The 20,640-nt window shown below is 42.0% G+C and overlaps 1 protein-coding gene across 4 annotated transcripts in view; it reads right to left on the reverse strand.

The window, feature by feature from the left end:
- Positions 1-1,075: 1,075 nt before the first annotated feature.
- Positions 1,076-20,640, reverse strand: part of TNRC6B (trinucleotide repeat containing adaptor 6B) — a 256,842-nt gene continuing 237,277 nt past the window's right edge. For all 4 annotated transcript variants that reach the window (XM_081248097.1, XM_081248095.1, XM_081248098.1 and 1 more), the window contains 8 exons: positions 14,002-14,139; positions 11,484-11,660; positions 10,051-10,197; positions 9,705-9,800; positions 6,675-6,899; positions 6,170-6,240; positions 2,844-2,983; positions 1,076-1,897 (listed from right to left, as the gene is read on the reverse strand). In XM_081248097.1, coding sequence (XP_081104223.1) covers positions 1,510-1,897; positions 2,844-2,983; positions 6,170-6,240; positions 6,675-6,899; positions 9,705-9,800; positions 10,051-10,197; positions 11,484-11,660; positions 14,002-14,139 — 1,382 coding nt within the window. In that variant the 3' untranslated portion in view covers positions 1,076-1,509. The remainder of the gene's footprint in view (positions 1,898-2,843; positions 2,984-6,169; positions 6,241-6,674; positions 6,900-9,704; positions 9,801-10,050; positions 10,198-11,483; positions 11,661-14,001; positions 14,140-20,640) is intronic.

Below are 20,640 nucleotides of genomic sequence, written 5' to 3' on the forward strand. Positions count from 1 at the left end.
TCGTTAAGTAAACGTTTCTGTCAGTGATGGCCTGGTGCTGTAACACGCCACGGCCTGGCACAGGTAACGCTCAGCAAGAAGGGGGCAGAGAGGGAGGAGCTGCGGATGCTTGCAGGAGGCTGCTCACGACTTATTTTTGTTTCTGTTTTCGTAAAATGTTAAAGAGAAACAATAGAAATTTTAAATTCAGCATTACCTGACTTTCTGACCAATGTCTCATACCGATTACACAATTAAGGGGGAACACAGTTTTTCTGCTTTTGAGACATCACATCGTTAAAAGCTACCTTACTGTCTGTTCCCATTCAGGCTAATGGAAAGGCCAGCATGAAATTTAACAGATATTCTGATGTGCCTACTAGTAGCCACTTACTTCAAAAAACAGAAATAAATAAACACACAGTTGCTCCAAGAGGTACCTCCTGCTCTCCTAGTTTTGAGGACTTGGCAGTGCTCCACTCTACTGCTAGGTCAAAAGAAAAGAGACAGAAAACTCACGCTCGGGCTACTTTGCAAATGTAAAGGAGCTCCCTGCTTTCCTCATTAAAAAGCACTCTGCTCATCTCAATACAGCCCAACGGGGTGGCTTCAGTAGCAGTGGGTCCCCGAGGTGCTCGTGCTCCTGTGTTCTCATTGTTAAAAAAAATAAAAATAAAAATAAAAAGCAGATGGCCGGCCAGCCAGCCTGCGGACTGTCAGCAATGCAGCTTTCTGAGAAATCAGGATGGGGAGAGGAGGAGGAGGACACAGGCGCGCGCGCACGCGCGCACACGCGCACACACACACACACACACACACACACAGACAGAGAGAAGGATGCACGCGAATGCACATGAACACACGTGCACACACATACCAGAACGAGCATGCCTGGGCAGTTACATGTGCCAGAACACACTGGTATTTATCAACCAGCCAATCACAATTTTTTTCTTTTTTTTCTTTTTTTTGTTTTTTTTTTTTAGGTTTTTTGTGTTTTTGTTTTTAAAGTGAGGCTCCGTCAAGTCTTCCCTCCCCCCACCCCAACAATTCTTTTGAATTCCCCTCCCTCCCAAACATGGTAGACCTAAGGACGGAAACACACCCAGTGCAAACAAAGTTAAAAAGCTATTTTTTTTCAGTATATATGTTTCTTAGCAACAACTTCCATATAACATGAAAAAAGTGAAAAACTAGAAACTAATTTTTTTAATTTTTTTGTGTTTAAATTTAAATGGTATGTGTACTTGCTTCACATTGTCTTTCTAGGTTGGCGTTCATGATTCAAGTATTTCAAGAGTGATATGTTCTCTTTTTGGATTCATATTCCAAACGAAAAAACTGAAGTTATAAGGGAGGCAACTATGTGCTCAGACAGTCTGTCAATGACCCACCTTTTTTTCTCTCTCCGTTTTCTTTTTTCCTTTTAAAAATGTATTTATTGCAAGTTGAAAAAAAAAACGAAAAGGTCAAGTTAGTGCTGCTGCTGTTCCAAAAAAGGTCACGAGGTCAGAGTTGAAAGTTCTAAGTTCAGATTGAATCCGACCCTCCTCCCAGAAGGTCACCAGGTAGTAAAGGAGCAGGGCTGCCCATCCTATGGGGGTCTTCCACGGTCGGGACTCCCCACAAGCTAGAAGAATAGTTTGGGGGTCCCCACAATGAAGCGCCAGCAAGATCGGCCCCGCTGCTGCCACCAGCACTGCTGCTCCATTGCCCGAGCCCTGTGGACCCACCGAAAAGATTCAGAGCAGGTCCGACGGGATCTGACTGGGTCTGGCCGGTCTCCAGGGACTGCCAACCCGCTGCGGGTGCACTCGGGGTTGCCGCAGGGGTAGGGGGCTGAGCTTGTGCCAGAAAGCGGCTAACTTCATCATCAGTGGCAAACTCAGCCAGGATGGTAGTGTTTCCCAACACACACCTGGAAAAAAGGGGAGGGAAAGAGCTATGCATTTGAGGAAACTCCTAAAAGCATGCATAGGGAACTGAGTATTTTGAGTCCTCACTACTCAAAAGTGTGGTCCTTTGACTAGCAGCTTCCACCTCCCCTGGACGCTTTTCAGAATCACAGGATCGGAACCTGCTTTTAACCAGACCAATAGGTGACTGAGAAGCACTGATTGAGAACGTTATCACTCAATCTCCAGATATCCAAAGACTACTGGAGAATATTATATATCAATATCCCTTGGGATATGGAATTTGTATGTCAAGTAAAATGTCGCCTCTTTTTTTTTCCCCCTTGGGGGTAAAAGATCACAGCCCCAAGCATCAAGGTGACCCAGCTCCAGACACCTGAAGTGCTGCTTCATCTCAGAGCCGGGCTCACTGCCTGACCTCCCCATCACTTGCTTGTTCTGTGTGTACCTTTCTGTCATGGCGTCTGCAGCCACGGGGAGTCAGCTCCTTCCGTTCACCACCTTGACAGTGGCGGGGAAGAGGATGGTCAGAGTCTGATCCAGCCCCACTTACTTCAGGCAGAACCCCTGCTACCCACTAAGACCACAATATTCATCATCACCCACAGAGAGGCCAAAGAAAGCAGCTAGATCCTGTTATGAAAAGGGACAGCACTTACGACGTCTCACATTTCATAAATACTGGATTTGTTTCATGGTACTAAAAATTTACTCACTGCTTCACAAATCTGTTACTTTTGGAATTCTGCTTATCGGATACAAACAGGACAATCCATGCTTATGTAAGTAGAAGAGATCAGCCACCTCGGTACTCAAGCAGTTGCTCATGTCATGATGCCGTTTGTGTGCATGTTCTCGTGCATCTCTGTTTAATTAAGCAGGTGCCCGAATACTCACATGTGCCTCTTCATGCATGTTTGTCTCAGTGAGTGTAGGCTGGGTACTCACATGTGCAGTGCAGTTTGGGCCTTGGCCGCCTCCTGTTTGGTGCTGTATCGGATCAGGGCGGTGCCCTGGGTTAGGTTCAGATGGAATGTCAGCAGTGGGCCATGCTGCATGCAGATGGTTCTCAAGGTTGACCCATCAATCTAAAGAGTAATGACAGTCATGAGATAAAAACTGGTGATGGGGTGGGAAAGGAAGTCAAGTGACCTTTCTTATATTTGAGAATGAGAAGGACTTCCGGTTCGTAAATAACAGCATTAGTACTAAATAAGTCTCGGAGAGACAAATGAAGAACTCAAGGCAGGGAAAGACTGCACTGAATACAGAGGTCTTCAAGGCAAATCTTAAGATATTCAAAGGACTGGGCTCGGATCTAATGTGGCCATTTTGCAGATTAAAAATTTGTATAAATACAGCTCAAAACAAAAGCATATGATTCAACCTGTGGTCTCCTTTCCTTAAGAGGTAAACAAGTAAACCTATGCTGATTGGTAGAGCCTTACAAAGCAGAAATAAGATGGTAAGCAAATAAGAATGTAAGAGAATATGCAAAGTTCTGAGCAAGATTACTAATGTACAACATTCTTCCAATCTCACAAAAAGCTACAGAGAAAAGACACAAACAAGAAAGGCACTGCTAACCATCTGACGATTTAGAATGCTGACGGTTGACCCAGCTCAGACTATTCTGATGTCTCCTTACTCCTACTCTCGCCATCTCAAGGAGAGACGCTATGTCTGCCTACTTCTCTGTGCCTTCTGCTGCCCTCAGCCAACATGACCAATGGTTTTTTTATAGCTGCTCACCCTAGTCAGACTCTCAGCATTAAGGTGTTCAGTGATTAGGGACAATTGCCCTTCCTCACCTACGACTTAAGAGAACAAATCTCTTTATTCACTCTGATTTAGTTGTATCAAGATCTTTACTAGGTTTATTGAAGCTGCTCAGTGCAACATTTCAGTTCATTTTTTGGGAAGGGAAACAGATTACTACTGGAATAGCCTTAAAAAGTTGTGCTACTGGCGGCAGCCAGTAGTGGAAACATCCTGTGGTTTTACCATGGAAACCCTACAGGATGAAAACTGGCAGTTTCGCCGTTAATTCTTTACAGAAAGTGATGGGACAAAAGCTCTTAGCATTGTTTTATAAATGACAATTGACTATATAAGCATGTGAGTATATACAAGTGACTTTTCTGGGATAGATGCCCTATAAATAAATTGTAGGTGATGACAAGTAAATTTATCCAGGTCCCCCAAAAATGTGGCCTTATAACCTCCTTTTAAGCTATGATTGAGATTAGTGAGATGTCTGCTATTAGGTTGTTTCGATTTTTAAAATGAATCAATTCTTTCTAACACAAACACAGCCAATCCCTATATTCAATTTAAAAAAAAATACATTTATTTATTTATGGCTGTGTTGGGTCTTCGTTGCTGCACGCGGGCTTTCTCTAGTTGCAGCGAGCAGGGGCTACTCTTCGTTGTGGTGCGTGGGCTTCTCATTGTGGTGGCTTCTCTTGTTGCGGAGCACGGGCTCTAAGTGTGCGGGCTTCAGTAGGTGTGGCACGCGGGCTCAGGAGTTGTGGCTTGTGGGCTCTAGAGCACAGGCTCCGTAGTTGTGGCGCATGGGCTTAGTGGCTCTGTGGCATGTGGGATCTTCCCGGACCAGGGATCGAACCCATGTTCCCTGCATTGGCAGGTGGATTCTTAACCACTGTGCCACCAGGGAAGCCCGCCTATATTCATTTATATACATATACAAATGTAATTACTATTTTTTTCATTTTATTTATTTTTAAATTAAAAAAATTTAACTGAGGTATAGTTGATTTACAATATTACATTAGTTCCAAGTGTATAACATTTTTATAGATTATACTCCATTTATAGTTATAAAACGTTGGCTATATTCCCTGTGTTGTACAATATAGCCTTGTAGCTTATTTATCTTATCCATAGTAGTTTGTACCTTTACTATTTTTCATATGATAATACAGGCTCCTTTCAATACTGTTTCTCTCATCCTAACCATATTACACCCACAGCGCTGTGACAACTTAGAAATAATGAGGCATGTTTTGAGGACAGTTATATAAAATGTCCATACTTCAGTCAACTCTTCACTAAATAAATAACCCAGGGCTTTCAGCTGAGTTGATTAGATATGGAGATTAGGAGCCGTTCCAGACGGCTCCTCATGTTAACTGTATTTAGAAAACTGTCCATCTCAACATGAACCTTGAAACACGAGCCCCAGGTTTACTCCCCACAAGTAGGTTCACTGGGCAAATAAATTTCGGAGAATCTGTATTTCCCCACAGAGGATCATAATACATGTTAAAGCATAGTAAAGGGTCTAAGAAGCCTCATAATGAAGGCACCTGCTTAATTTTGTTTAATCAAGTATATATTATAAACATATTAGGTCAGAGACCTATTAATATCCCATGGGAACACTCTGGAAAATGCTGGCTTAGTAAAGTGTGCATGAATCCACTTATGCATTAAATGCCAGACAATTTAATCTCTGTGTCAAAGGGAGGGAGGTATAACTGATTCCATTTTAACAAGGTGTTGTAAAGGTTGTGCTGTAAAGTCCAAATGAAGGCCCTGGGCTCAGTTTCCATGGGTCCATTTAACCTCATTTGAGTGCTCCATGTATGTTGCTGCAAATATGTCAGTTCTCAGGCAACTCAAGCAGAAGGGAGGGAGGTTTGGTGCAAATGAAACCCCACCACTGTAACAACCCAGAGAGCACGTTTTGATGAGAGCAAATCAGTAATGCCATCTACAGAGAAGAAGAGAACAGACAGGAAATGAAAATTAAATTAACAGACAGAAATTCACACATACGGCATTTAAGCCACGAAATCCACACATTCCTTCTACTGCAGAGATGGATGGTTAATTGTGTATGAATGAAGCATAAAAATGGTTACCAGTGAGCCACAAGTCTCGTTGAATGAGTAACACAAAAACAGGTAACTTTTTTGCTTGGTTCCAGATTCTGACAGGCAGATCCACACAGCAAGTTATCTCTGCTAAACAGAATTCACCAGATAACATCACCCCATGCTCACTATTTATAATCTACACGTGTTAACATCACCATGAAGGCAAGCGTGAAGCTGAGTGTCCAGCATCCCCCCAGCTTCAGAAGTAGGCTTCGGGCCTTAGCTGGGGAGACTCACCCCTGCAGGCGGGACCTCCCTGTGGTGACCAGGAAATAAACGAGCTCTCCTCTCTGCTAGCCCCACACACCTCGGACTTTCCCTCTCTTAATACAATCAAGTCCCATCCAGAAAATCCCAAGAAAGCGTGGTTACCTGTGGAGTGAGATTGTGAAGAACCAGCCAGTAACTAGGACGAACTGAACCACCATCACTCCAGGTGGAGGCTGGAAGTAACCAGAAAAAAAGATCAGGAAGAACGATCAAAAAATTAAGACAGCCATGCGTGAGATACATTTTCAAACAGCCCACATGGTTCCTCTCTCCTTTTATAAATCATCTTCTCCTTCTGCCTCACTCTGACCTTTATCCTGTCACTGAATAGCCAGTTCTCTTCTCCTAGACCTTGATCCTACGCACTCTTGCGCCTTATTTGCAAGACAACGTTGTCCTCCCAGGGTTCTCATCTTTACTCCGTCAGTACCTCGGGAGTTCTTGGGTCCCTCTGCCTTATGCTGACTTCAATTCTCCACTCAAGAGATACTTTTTCCTCTACCCGACAACCGTGATTTCCTCTGAGTTCATCGTGTCTTCAACATTTGTGTGAACATAAGCCCCTCGGGTTGGAACAGTGATGCTCCTTTAGGCAGATCCTTCTCACCAGAGGCAAGCCGTGAGTCCTGTGTCCCCCACCCCCTGACTGAGCGGGGTGCTGTGCTGCTCCAGGGAGATGACGGTTTGGGGTTGGTCAGACCGGGAGGCGGGCGGGGCAGCGGTGTAGTGTTCCTTGAGGAAATATGGTTTTTCCACATCTTGTTGGAGAGATGAGTGGGGTTGTGTCCTATGGGATCTGGGGACCATGTCGATTTGTAATCAGGGAACTTTGCTATAAGAAGAGATAATTAAGGAGGAAATTAGGTTAGACAGGTCACTTTTGTTAACAAATACACACACACACGCACACACGAACACATACATGTTTAAATTCTAAAAATATTAAGGGCACAATTTAAGAGGAGCAGTACAAAATAATTTTGTTCTCTGAGCTTATCAAATATAAATTTTCAATGACTCTTACTCTGAATTGACAAATTAACACATGAGCTAAAGAGTTAATAAGATAACTAATTCTTTACTGCTTTCTTAGCTAAACACAACCTGAAAAGGAAGATAAATTCAAGGAAAGTATTCTTAAAGTCATTAGTCTTACAGATATAGTAGAATGTGAACCCAGGCAGAACTAAAGTATTTATTCTATAAATACTTACTGATTGAATGGAAAGTACATTAAAAATTAAACTTTTCTTGATCCAGAATCTAGATAACGTTCAAACAGATTTTTAAAATATAATCAACAAATATTCACTAAGGGCTTACTCTGCTTTTAAGGTGCTAAATCAGTGCTATGGATAATATAAACAGTTGTTCCCAAGAACTTCAAGTTCAGACGGGAAAACAGAAAAGATGAACAACAGAACTGGCAACCCAGGCAACATCATATATGTTCAATACACGGAGGAGAATGACAATGCTGGGCTGTCAGCACCGACTTTGCCAAGACAAGTCTTGAAGGACTGATATAAATGGACAGCTCAGCAAGACAGGAAAATAGAAACCGAGCTTCACCTTAAACTCTCTTTGTACCAAATATGTTTCTCCCCAGTTTTGGCCGAACAACATTTCACAGTAGCAGAGAGGTAAAGGAGGCCATAAAGGTCCGCTGGGGGCAGTTTCAGATGCTATCAGGAGTTTTTGCAGTAGATTTAGCAGGTAGTGTTTAAACTAGGGCCAAAACGTGGATGACAGCAAAGAGAATGGAAGAGAAGAAATGGATCTGAGAGAGAAGAAACCACTTGGGAGATGTCATCACTGGCTGGATCCAGCAAGTGAGGGAGACAGGAAAGAGTGAGGAAGAGGCGAGAGGGAAGACTGAGATGCTGCGACTAAGTGATGCACAGAACACCACTAAGAAAAAGAGTTAGTTAAGGAAGAAAGACAGGGCTTCCCTGGTGGCGCAGTGGTTAAGAGTCCATCTGCCAATGCAGGGGACACGGGTTTGTGCCCTGCCCCGGGAAGATCCCACATGCCACGGAGCAGCTGAGCCTGTGTGCCACAACTACTGAGCCTGCACACCTAGAGCCCGTGCTCCGCAACAAGAGAAGCCATGACAATGAGAAGCCCGCGCACCACAATGAAGAGTAGCCCCCACTCGCCGCAACTAGTGAAAGCCCGCGCACACCAATGAAGACCCAACAGAGCCAAAAACAAACAAACAAATAAATAAATAAATAAATTTTAAAAAGAAAGAAAATTTGGGAGGGTGAGGGTTGGAAATGTATACATTTAGTTTTAAACAAGGGTGATGCTTGAGTCATCTCTCAGGTGACCGCTTGTAAACGAAAGATAAAATAGTTAAAACAGAGGCATGGGCAGTTACAGGAATAAAAGAGGTGAAAATGAGTTTTTACATGCAAAGACAGAAGCCCTAGGGGACTTCCCTGGCAGTTCAGTGGTTAAGACTGTGCACTTCCACTGCAGGGGGCATGGGTTCAATCCCTGGTCGGGGAACTAAGATCCCCCATGCCGTGTAGTGTAGCCAAAAAAAAAAAAAAAAAAAAAGTTAAAAAAGGTAGAAGTCCTATAAAAGCATAATGTAGGGTGGTGTTTAGAAACATGGAATGAGGAGTTGGCTCCTTTACACACTCACTCGGACCTGAGGCAAATTCTATCAGCTCTTTGAATCTCAGTTTCTTCATCTACAAAATGGGGGTAATAGTGGGACCTCCTCCACAGACTTTGGTGAAGGTAAGATAAGAATTCACGCTGAAGGCTTAGCATGTTGCCTGGTCCTGAGAGGTTACTGTTGCACTGTTGCACTGCTGATATGACAGAGGTGGAAAGAAAAAGAAGACAATCTGTAAGGTCATTAACCCGCAGCGCCTTAGTAGGTAGCTAAGGATTTGTTTTATTTGCATTTGCCTGTATAAACATCAGAAGCGTTAATGACTTTAATGGCTTTAAGGTCCAACTTTTGCAAGACCAAGGTGCCAATTACTAATGATTGGTCTACCAATCTATAAGGCGTTGTGCTAAGTAAGTGACTTCAAAGGCTCTGTTATAACCATTAAGTTTTCCATTCCCTATTGTCTTAAAAACACACACACACACATACACACACACACACACACACACACGGAACTCAACAAATGTTGGTAGAATTAACCAAGGTCCTCTTTTTTTCCCCTTGGTCATCTGCCCTTAGCATTTGTCTGTAAGTGGAAGAATTTTTGGAGAAAAGCAAGCTCTAATTGGCCACCTTAGGAATAACAACCTGGACTTAACTGGTTCTTCCCACGACCCCTGATTTTCTTGGCAGACTGGTTAAAAGAAAAGCACTTGTGTCATCAGGATATAACCTCTGCCCTCTCAACACCCATAGCTCCCTGTAATTATGTCACCATCTGCCTTGGTCCTAAAGCTGTATTTGTCTCACCCTGCCTCTGTTGAGACTGACTGCAAGTTCCCCAAGGACGCAGCCAATACAAGAGGTGTGTCTCCATCCACGCTGACCTGTGCTGGTCAACTGCTATAGAGGTATTTATTCCTTAAGAAATAAACGCCAATTTCCTTTGTAGAAGGCAGCCAGACAGGAAAGCGCTAACGAAGGGGCAGAAATGGGTCACATGCGTACCTGAAGTGCTATGAACGTTGCTGAAGGAGTTGTCAGAGGCACTGTAGGGCCAGGCACCAGGTGAAGGCAGCGAGGTGTTGAGGGAAGAATTAGACCCTTTGGATGACGAATGAAGGACGAAATGAAAACAGTGCAGAAAAATGTCAGCATAACTAGTGAAATCTTGAAGTATTTTATTTAACCTTTAATAAGAGGAAGGACAAACTATATCTAAAAACTAAATGTGAAAAGCTACATATTCCTATGTTTTCTGGTGAGATACCAGCAAGTACAAATGAAGCCACAGCCGGCCAAACATGAAAGTACTGGGTGCTGAATGAACTTGAGGGGTGTTGCGCTTATTTACCTGTGGTGTTATCCCGCAGAAGTTGGTGGTCAGTATCTACAATGGGAGATGTGGCTGTGCCCCCCAGCACACTTCCTGGGGTGACATAGGGGTCAGATTCAGGGTCAATGTTTTGGATACCTTTCCATGGCACTCCTGGTTGGAATTCTGAGATAAGGAGAACAAATATTGGACAGAGGTAGGAAGTTGTTCAAAACGTGGTAAAGTTATTTTTTGATACAAGAAATAGATCTGTGAAAAGTCTACATTTTGAATCTATTTTAGCTCAGATTTTCATCATAAAAACAAAAGTTGGCCTGACATATACTTTGCCAGCAGCACTCCTGTGCTATCACCACATGTCGACCTTCTTTCTCTGCTTGGGGACTTGATGCCACAGACATTCAAGGTCTGGCCCCAGGCCCTGCTCCCAGGGAAATTCAGGCCTGAGGGCAGGGAGGCAGGATACAGTAGTGTGGTCTCACGACAACTGTGAGGCATCTAGGACAAAAACTGGGAGAAAATCTGAGTTGGAGAAGAGATATTTCTCCCACTTATCTCACTGGAAATTGGCTCAGATGCACAAAAGAAAACACATATGACCACTACTGAGTGGCATGTCCAGGGACAACCAACAGGAATAATTTGGCTTATTATGAGAAAGCCTAGAAAATATTTAAGTGTTCACAATTTTTTATCGGTTAATTTAAATCATATTTAAAGTTATATTAAACTTTTATTTTCCTAATCATGAGGAGGAAGAACAGTATGTAGTACATATGAATATGCATTATACTAGAAACTATACATATTCATAGCTCAAATATACCTGTATAGAAAGAGGTTTAGAAAGACATATACCAAACTTCTTGTTTTTAATTTTGCTTTAATAAATAAAGCTGAGTCCAAGTTTTTTCTACAATGAAAATAGATTACTTGTACCAGAATAAAAAGAGACAACAAATAGCAAATAGTCTCACTGCACTCACGACTGCATACCTAGAACCTGAGAGTAAATACTTGCTCAGTGAATAAACAAATCAATTCACTGGACATTTGAGAAGAACCCAAGTTACAAGGCATCCTTTGCATGGATGAATGCCAAGTCCCGGCTCCAAGGTCACCTTCTTTTACTCCCAGGCTGCACTCCACGGACTTCCTTTGGCCTATCTGTGCCTGTGCAGTATTTACCACACGGTAACTTGCCTTGTAGGTGATCAGTGTTCACACCTATGTTCCTGACTGAACTCTACAGAGCAGAGACCCCCTCTAATGAAAGTCTGCTATCTTCTCACAGCAAATTCTTCCCTGCTTTTATCAGACAATAATTACTGAATGAAAAAAATCAAAGTGAATGCCTTAGTAAAGTGAGTGTCAGAGCAATCTGTTCAGAACCTGAAATTAACAATTATAAAAAAAATGATATCCCAGAAAAAACATTTCCTGTACAATACCTGGAGGCCAACTGGCATTGCTGGATTTACTTCCGATTTTATTTGTTGGTGGAGATTTGGCAGGTAACCAGCTATCACCAGCAGGACCCGTATGGCCACCCAGTGTGTCACCCGGGATGATATCAAACTGGTTGTATGGTGACCCTCCTCGGGTCTTACCAGGGGCCACTATAGCGCCTGAGAAAAGAGAGAGGTAACTAATTCACACCAGAAAGGACTCCTATGAACAGAACTTGTTGTGCTTTTATTTAGAGGAACTCAAACACAGTACGCGGTAAAAAGAGTCCTGGAATTAGAGGTCACACTTGAAAGCCACTGCATAATTAGGAAGCAGGATGACCATGACAACTCATCTCACCTTTCTAGCCTCTCAGTCTGCACTTATGCACACAGCACTGTTCTCATTCCGGAACGTCCCTTTCAATTTTAAAATTCCATGGTCTTATGAAGTTAACAAAACTTTCATCAACTACGAATCATACCATCACCCCCCCAGTTTTTACACTAATGACCTATGAATGAGGAATAGGAAAAATACTCAACAATTTGCAGCACATAGAAGGGTATTTAATTACATTTCTACCGACACCAACCCACCCAAGTCTTTAAGTGCTGATCAGGCCTAGTTTAGCTGGAAGAAGCAGAGAAAACAGAAGGAGTTCGCTGGAGAGAAAGGCATCTGCAATTGCTTTAAATTCCAAAGCAGTGAGACAGCATTCCCGCCGAGGGTCTCTGCCAGCACAGGGCCAGCAGTGAACTCTGCAGCTCTGAGAGATCCACGGCTCCACACATGAAGAACAGCAAATCCTTTGTAAAACTGCTGTCCTGAGAGCATTTCAGCAGTTTTGTTGGTGCCCCCTTCATGCATTTTAAATGCTGGGAGGCAGGAAAGAAATGAAAAGCTTAATAATTCCCTTAAACTAACAAAAAATGAACTTTACTTTAAATGAAAATTTTGACCTCTGTGAGATACCATTCTACTTATCTTTCAAATGAATTTTACATGCTGTATTGTGTTACCTGATCTACTCTTAGGATGCTGTTTATGAACAGATAAAATTACTTCCAGGGTAATGTATTAAAATATTTGTGTAGGGACTTCCCTGGTGGTCCAGTGGTTAAGACTTAATGCTTCCACTGCAGGGGGCACAGGTTCAATCCCTAGTCGGGGAACTAAGATCTTGCATTCTGCACGACATGGCCAAAAAATTTTAAAAAATGAAAATAAAATATTTGTGTAAATATCGATTAAAATAATCTGTTTGGTTTGGCCTAGCACAAGTATTATCAAAACTGTCTCCATGCTCAGCTAAGAGAAGTCATTCGCTTTTCTGGAGCCACTGACAGGAATTTGACTCAAGGGCACATAGTACTGAAGTAGTAGGAAATGAAAAGCTCAATTACCTTGGGGATTGCTAAGGAAATAGGAAAACATTACCTATAAGCTCTAAAAAGGCAAGCGAGTATTTTACCTGTAAGATAGCTTCTCACATGCCACTGTGCATTTATAATCATACACCTATCATGTCTTTGGGGACAAGGGGACTTAATGAATCATCAGCCTAAGGAAGCAGCCTAAGTGTCCAAAGCTATAGATGCTGAGCTTAGATTATTCAGTCCAGAAACAGATTTGATAATTTCAATAAATCATTCTTGATTTCGTAGCATGAAATCAAATGATAATGCTTAGGGACAGCAGGCAGAGAACTTCACGTGGCCACTTCACCAGCCTACCGGACGGGCACATGAAAGAGGGGTTTATAAAGGAACCCTGAAAGGCTCCAGACTGATGGGGCTGAGGCTGCCAAGAAGCCCCTGCAGGAGCCAGTCCAACACCTATTTACACTTGGTTCTCATGGATACAGCTGAGTCCAAGTAAATTACTGTCAAATGAAACAAACATTGAAACAAAGGCTGAAGGAAGGTCCTAAGACCTTTTATCCATTTCACAGGGAAATGGAGATGCTCTTACAGAGAATTACAGAGATGGAAGAGCTGACCCACATTCACAACCAAAGCCTACAATGCCTTCAACTGCTGTCTTGCAGACACTGTCATTCATAAAGAACAAGAAAGCTTTGTGGAAAGTTCAAACCTCATGTATTGATCTATTAGTCATCTTTTGGAGATCAAAGAGCTCAAACAATCATCATGATATATATTTGTTGTGATCTCTCTCTTGTAGCTCCAAAAACTGATTCTGTTCTCTCAGCCAATTTATTAGGGTTTTAACCTAAGGGGAGCTCAAGTTCACTGCTACTGCCCTCGATCCCACTGCAGGTGGGAAATTTTGCTGCCCTTAAGTGGAACTAGCGCTTTCAAGTTTCTTATAATCTGAAATACACACAACCCCAATCTTCCTCTCCTAGGTGATCATAGGATTGGGGGGAAAAATCAAGAGACTCATTAGGAAAAAGCTAAAAAAGATCTGTGCTTCAAAGTAAGTTCATAGGCCACTTCATCAAGGCTTGCTGAGAGTCAGAACAGCTCCAAGTCATGAAGCTTTGTTTGCTCTTACCATTTTTGTGCATATTGGCTTCCTGTGTGGCTACAGAGGGCAGTCCCTCCATCATGGAGGTCCACTGTTTAAAGCGAGACTCTGTTCCAGCCTCCTTCCCACCAACCATGCCGTAGTCCATGCCGCCAGAGCTGAAGCCTAAAATGGAGAACCACATTTTACGTCTTTTTATAAGTTTCTAGTATCAGTAACCAAGAGTTCTGAGGCAGAACCCATGAATAGCTTCATTTGTCACCTAAAGACCAATTCACATGAAGTTTTCTTCACTCAGAAACAGATATTTTGATTCAAAATGCTGATCCTGGCTCCTGCTTGCTAAAAAAGTGACGATTCTGTTCAGGTATGAAAACATGTATGACTGCCATCTCATTAAGACCATCTCAGTGCACGTGTGCATTCACTTATCCACCTGCATCAAACAGAACGTGGGGCCAGCAATTCTCCAACTGAGATGGAGACGTCTACATGTCAAACCAACATGGTGGGCGCTTCCCCTGCGGCGCCGTGGTTAACAATCCGCCTGTCAATGCAGGGGACACAGGTTCAAGCTCTGGTCCAGGAAGATCCCACATGCCGCGGAGCAACTAAGCCTGTGCGCCACAACTACTGAGCCTGCACTCTAGAGCCCGTGTGCCACAACTACTGAGCCTGCGTGCCGCAACTACTGAAGCCCATGCGCTTAGAGCCTGTGCTCTGCAACAAGAGAAGCCACCGCAATGAGAAGCCCACACACTGCAACTAAGAGTAGCCCCCGCTCGCCGCAACTAGAGAAAGCCCACGCACAGCAATGAAGACCCAATGCAGCCATAAATAAATAAATAAGTAAATAAATAAATATATGTATTAAAAAAAAAAAAAACCCAAGGGCTTCCCTGGTGGCACAGTGGTTAAGAATCTGTCTGCCAATGCAAGAGACACAGGTTCGAGCCCTGGCCTGGGAAGATCCCACATGCCGCGGAGCAACTAAGCCCGTGCGCCACAATTACTGAAGCCTGTGCGCCTACAGCCCATGTTCCGCAACAAGAGAAGCCACCGCAATGAGAAGCCCGCGCACTGCAACCAAGACCCAATGCAGCCAAAAAAATTTTTTTTAATTAATTAATTAATTAAAAAACAAACCCCCAACCTGGTGTAACAGCAGCTATTAAGTTGTGGCAGGGTCTCTGGCGTAAGAAAGGCTTTGCAGAGGGACACTGATCCTGGACCTAGACGAGGTAGGTAAGTCAAGGAAACCAAGTACAAAGCTCTGACTGGTGACAATCAGGCGTGTTTAGGGAATGATGACAAGCCCAATGTGACTCCAATGCTTGGCTGCCTATGGATGCAGTGAGATGGGGAGCAATGAAGTGGCGTGGCATGTAGGGTCTTCATGTATCAGGCTGAGGAGTCTAAACCTTTTTGTCCCCTCTAAGACAGGAGATGGAATTCTTCAGCAAGTGAGGAGAGATAACTAGACCTGTATTTTACAAAGAGACCTGACAGTGTGAGAACGGGGTAGACAGATTCTGGGAGATCAATTTGAAAAAAGTTTTTATATAATGACAAAGACCCCATAGCTTGAATAGGCAACTGGCGAGAGATTCAGTTTACTTTGCCGTGTGCTGCCAGGTGTCAGGCTTTTAGCAAGGGTTTTGGCAGGTAACATTTTCCCACTGCACAAGGCTGGACAGGTGAAAGCCAGACAGGAGAGGCTTGTTGATGTAGCCTCACAGGGTCCACCATCCATTTTGGGTCAGAATGTATTTAATACTTTTCAAATTGATGCTCAAAAGAAGTAAAGGACTAAAATCAACCACTGAAACAGCGGAAGGGAAGAATAATGAATAAAAAACAGAAAAAGGAGAATGAGCCATAGACAGGGTGGCAACAACATGCAAGCATGGACACCCAAGGAGGTCAGCAGGGTTCCTACCACGCCTCAGCTCAGGTGGCCTGCGGGGTCTATTCTTCCCCTAGTGGACGTGCAGCTCTAGCCAGGCCAGACTCCACGCTGTACCCACTTTACTCTCCTACCATCTGGTGCTGTCTCATTGGCCCTCAAGTTCCATGTATCCAAATCCCACTGGGGGCCCAGGTCACATTGTTCTCCCCTGTGCTTCTCTTGTCAGGGATAGTTTTATAAATGCACAATAAATCAAATCAGTTCTAACACCTTTCTTGACCTGTTTAAAATGTTCCTATTAATACACGGAACACTGTCCTTTCACACAGTTAGTAACTGACTTTACTAGTCCAAGTGATTGCTTGCAGGGTGTGGGTGGGGAGCAGAAGTCCTTGGAATGAGCTGGAAATATTTCAGTTTGAACCCTTCGTTTTATTTTATTTATTTATTATTATTTTTTAATTAATTTATTTATTTTTGGCTGTGTTGGGTCTTTGTTGATGTGCGCAGGCCTTCTCTAGTTGCGGTGGGCAGTGGCTACTCTTTGCTGCGGTGCGCAGGCTTCTCACTGTGGTGGCTTCTCTTGTTGCGGAGCACGGGCTCTAGGCGCACGGGCTTCAGTAGTTGTGGCTTGTGGGCTCCAGAGCCCAGGCTCAGTAGTTGTGGCGCACGGGCTTAGTTGCTCCGCGGCATGTGGGACCTTCCCGGACCAGGGCTTGAACCCGTGTCCCCTGCATTGGCAGGCAGATTCTTAATCACTACGCCACCAGGGAAGTCCCCGAACGCTTCTTTTTAAAAAAGAAGAGTTTAAGATATTTTCACTTTTGTCCTATGTGGCTAAAATGAAATGAGACTGGAGGACAGGGAGGTTGAAAGGAACAAGGGCCTTCTCTAATACAGCTTTAGTGGCCTACGTGGGTTTACTCCTTGGGCAAATTACACCTCTACCTTTGACTTAGAAAACCAGCCCAAAGTGCCTGGATTCCAGGCTATCTGAAAGCTCGGTTCTAATCATTGAGAAACAGCTTTTGAAAATAAGCTGGGATTCTGGTGAAGATTAAAAAGAAGAATGTAAGGATTAGTAAGATAAGAAACCATTCCTTATGTATTAATTTTCTTTAAAGTTGCTCTAAAATTTAAAACTCACAATGAATTAAAGTTATTTAATTTCAGCTGCTTAGAGTTCTTCTGTGACACATAAAATGTAGAAAATTAGTAAGAGTTATAAATCGTAGGAGAGAAAAGAGTTTGAGCAGTTCCCCCTGAACCTTAGGTAAAGTGGGCATCTTTCTCATTAGGAACTTGTGGATCAAATGCCAACATGGTATGGCAGCACCGTAACTAAGCAATAAAGTGTGGTAAGGAAAAAAAAACTGAAGAGGGCAAAAAAACCAAAAACAAAAAACCCAAAAAACCACAGGAGATAACAGTGCCTTGAAAGGTCCAATCTACAAACGCAAAACTATGAGAGGAAAATCAGTGCAAGGTTGTATGTAACTGTATCTTTCTTTGATGTCACATAGTAACTGGCCTGACGTTAGAATAGAATGTGCTCAACAAATCTGGATGAAAGGAATTCTGTGCTCTAGAGGCTGCATTAATAGAAGGCAGAGGGCACTCCACTCGTGACCTCTGGGGCTGCTCATGAGCTATCACACCTACAAACCCAGGAAAACACTGACTTGACTGTCCTTGCTATTTCATCAAACCAAACTTCCTCAGTCCATCAAGTAGCCTCCAGTAATTCTCCAGTTCCCCGACACAGAACTTCTAATCAAACAAGTCATTTATTTCAGTCCAATGAATATTTATGGAGAGCCTAATTTGTGCCAGGCTCTGTGTTAGGAGCTAAGGTACAATCAGAGATAAGACATGCCCCTTGCCTTTCCAGGGCCTCATTTCACCAGTACATTCCTTTTACCTCCCTTATCATTCTTACAAATACAAGCTTTTGGTTACCTTATCTGTCCTTACCAGAATTACTTTCTTTGCCACACACTCTAATTCGTTGTCTATTCATCACTACCACTTGTCTCAGGGCTTACCTCCTTAAGGAAACTCTCTCAAATGAACTTGTCCTTAACTGATCACTCCTTCACTCTCTTTGCCGTAGTTCTATATTTTCCACTATTACTTTGGTTGCAGAATAAAAAACAAGTTCCTGGAGTTTCATAATAATTATAAATGGATAAAGAAGATGTGGCACATATATACATACAATGGAATATTACTCACCCATAAAAAGAAACGAAATTGAGTTATCTGTAGTGAGGTGGATGGACCTAGAGTCCGTCATACAGAGTGAAGTAAGTCAGAAAGAGAAAAACAAATACCGTATGCTAACACATATATATGGAATCTAAAAAAAAAAAAATGTTTCTGATGAACCTAGAGGCAGGACAGGAATAAAGATGCAGGCGTAGAGAATGGACTTGAGGACACGGGGAGGGGGAAGGGTAAGCTGGGACGAAGTGAGAGAGTGGCATGGACATACATACACTACCAAATGTAAACTAGATAGCTAGTGGGAAGCAGCCCCATAGCACGGGGAGATCAGCTCAGTGCTTTGTGTCCACCTAGAGGGGTGGGATAGGGAGGGTGGGAGGGAGATGCAAGAGGGAGGAGATGTGGATATATGTATATGTATAGATGATTCACTTTGTTATAAAGCAGAAACTAACACACCATTGTAAAGCAATTATACTCCAATAAAGATGTTAAAAAATAATAATTATAATAAAGAATAAATTATAAAAGAAACAAATCATCCACAGTTGCCCCTTTAATACAACTGTTCTAATCCATGTCCACATGCACATGTGATACTGACACATCATAATACCAGGAAAGATACAGTTATTCTTCTGCTACTTCTACTATTCATCTACTCTCTACTATTCATAACTCTACTTTTCACTGGATATACCACACACAGAAATATTACATATTTTGATAAATTTTAAACATAAAAAGTAAAATTTTATTTGACATGCCCTTCCTGATGAGTGACTTTGCTTCTCGATTAGTTCAGATATTTGTGAGTGACTATGACTTAATACTAGAATGAGATCTAGTTCACACTATTCCTATTTTAAAAATTTTTTGTAGTCTTCATAAAGCACTAAGATATCTTACACAAATAAGGGGAAAAGGAGGAGCCTTGTAATTACATCAGTTATTTCTTTACATTCCTTTTTAGGTATATTTCCTCCCCACCCCCAGTTCAATAAAACAAATACTAAAACTACTTTTAGTATTTAGTATATATTTAGTATAAATACTAATTTTTAGACAGGTCATTATCACGTGACAATTCAATTAGGTATATTTTCCATTTTGCTAAAAGCAGAAAATTAGAAACCATCTACTTTACAAAAACAATCAGCTAGGGGGATTTCCCTAGTGGTCCAGTGGTAAAGAATCCACCTTCCAATGCAGGGGATATGGGTTTGATCCCTGGTTAGGGAACTAAGATCCCACATGCCGCGGGGCAACTAAGCCTGTGTGCCGCAACTACTGAGCTTGCGCACCTCAACTAGAGAGCCTGCGTGCTGCAAACTACAGAGCCCACGCGCCACAACTAGAGAAGAGAAAACCCTCATGCCACAACTAGAGAGAAGCCTGCACGCTGCAACTAGAGGGAAGCCTGCGCTCCACAATGAACACCCAAAGCAGACAAAAAAAAATATTAAAAAAAAACAGAAACAAAAATAGCTAAGGGTAACCCGTTAAGCAGTCATGAAAGTCATTCAACTTTTTAATTCTGAGAAAATATACTAGTAGAGGCTTTATCAATATTTATTAAGAAACTTAATTATTCTTGCTAGTCTTTAACCTACAGGTATTTTTTTTTTTAGTTTGCTATAACTCAGCACCATTTATACTCATGTATATTCATTCATTTTATTACAGCTTTGTCATATAATCTTTTTTGAAAAAAATTTAACCTGTGTAAATGCTTTAACTATATTTCATCAAAATCTTACAGCTATAGATTTAATTTATTCAAAATAGCCAGCCAAATCAGACTTGTTTTCAGTCCCAATTTTTCAATTCCAAGAAATGTGGTAATATGAATTAAGGAGAATTGTAACTGTGAAATAAATTGCAAAATGCATCTTCTAAGGCAGATTATAAGTGGTCAGATCACAATTAATATAAAGACCTAATAAAATTAATTTATCCATTGTTTAATAAGTGAGCAGATGTAAATAAGTCAATATGTTCTTCCTCCTTACTTAATTTGGATTATAATGCAGAACTAAATTTTTAAGTTACTTATGAAACAGGCATATGATTTTTTTAAAAAAACATGAAATTTCTTCAGTAAATGTACATATGTATATATATTGAACTCTGACCTTTAGTCATTAGGAACAGTTGAGTATAATAATCACAAACAACACGATTAATCTAATAAGACATCATGATAAAATTTTTCTATATATTTAATAAATAAGAGAGGTATACACTGCTAAAAATTAACAGATTTGTAGCCAACACATAATTTTACTTTTAAATAGGGGGCAGCAGATAGTAAAGATGTTATAAAGACTGTCATTGAAATAAATACATCATGATTTTAGGTTTTTAACAACTAATTGACCAGTGCATACCCAGTCTAAAGGAAATCACATAAAAGTTTATCCACAGGCTTTACCTGATTCGCTGTGAAAACGTGTTTCAAAGAGTCAGTCTCACTAAACTATACTGCTCAAGCTGTTCAAAGGTGCTTTTCTTTTCAACTAAGACATACC

This window comes from Mesoplodon bidens (genome assembly GCF_964165515.1).
Source record: "Mesoplodon bidens genome assembly, chromosome: 11".
Taxonomy (NCBI): domain Eukaryota; kingdom Metazoa; phylum Chordata; class Mammalia; order Artiodactyla; family Ziphiidae; genus Mesoplodon; species Mesoplodon bidens.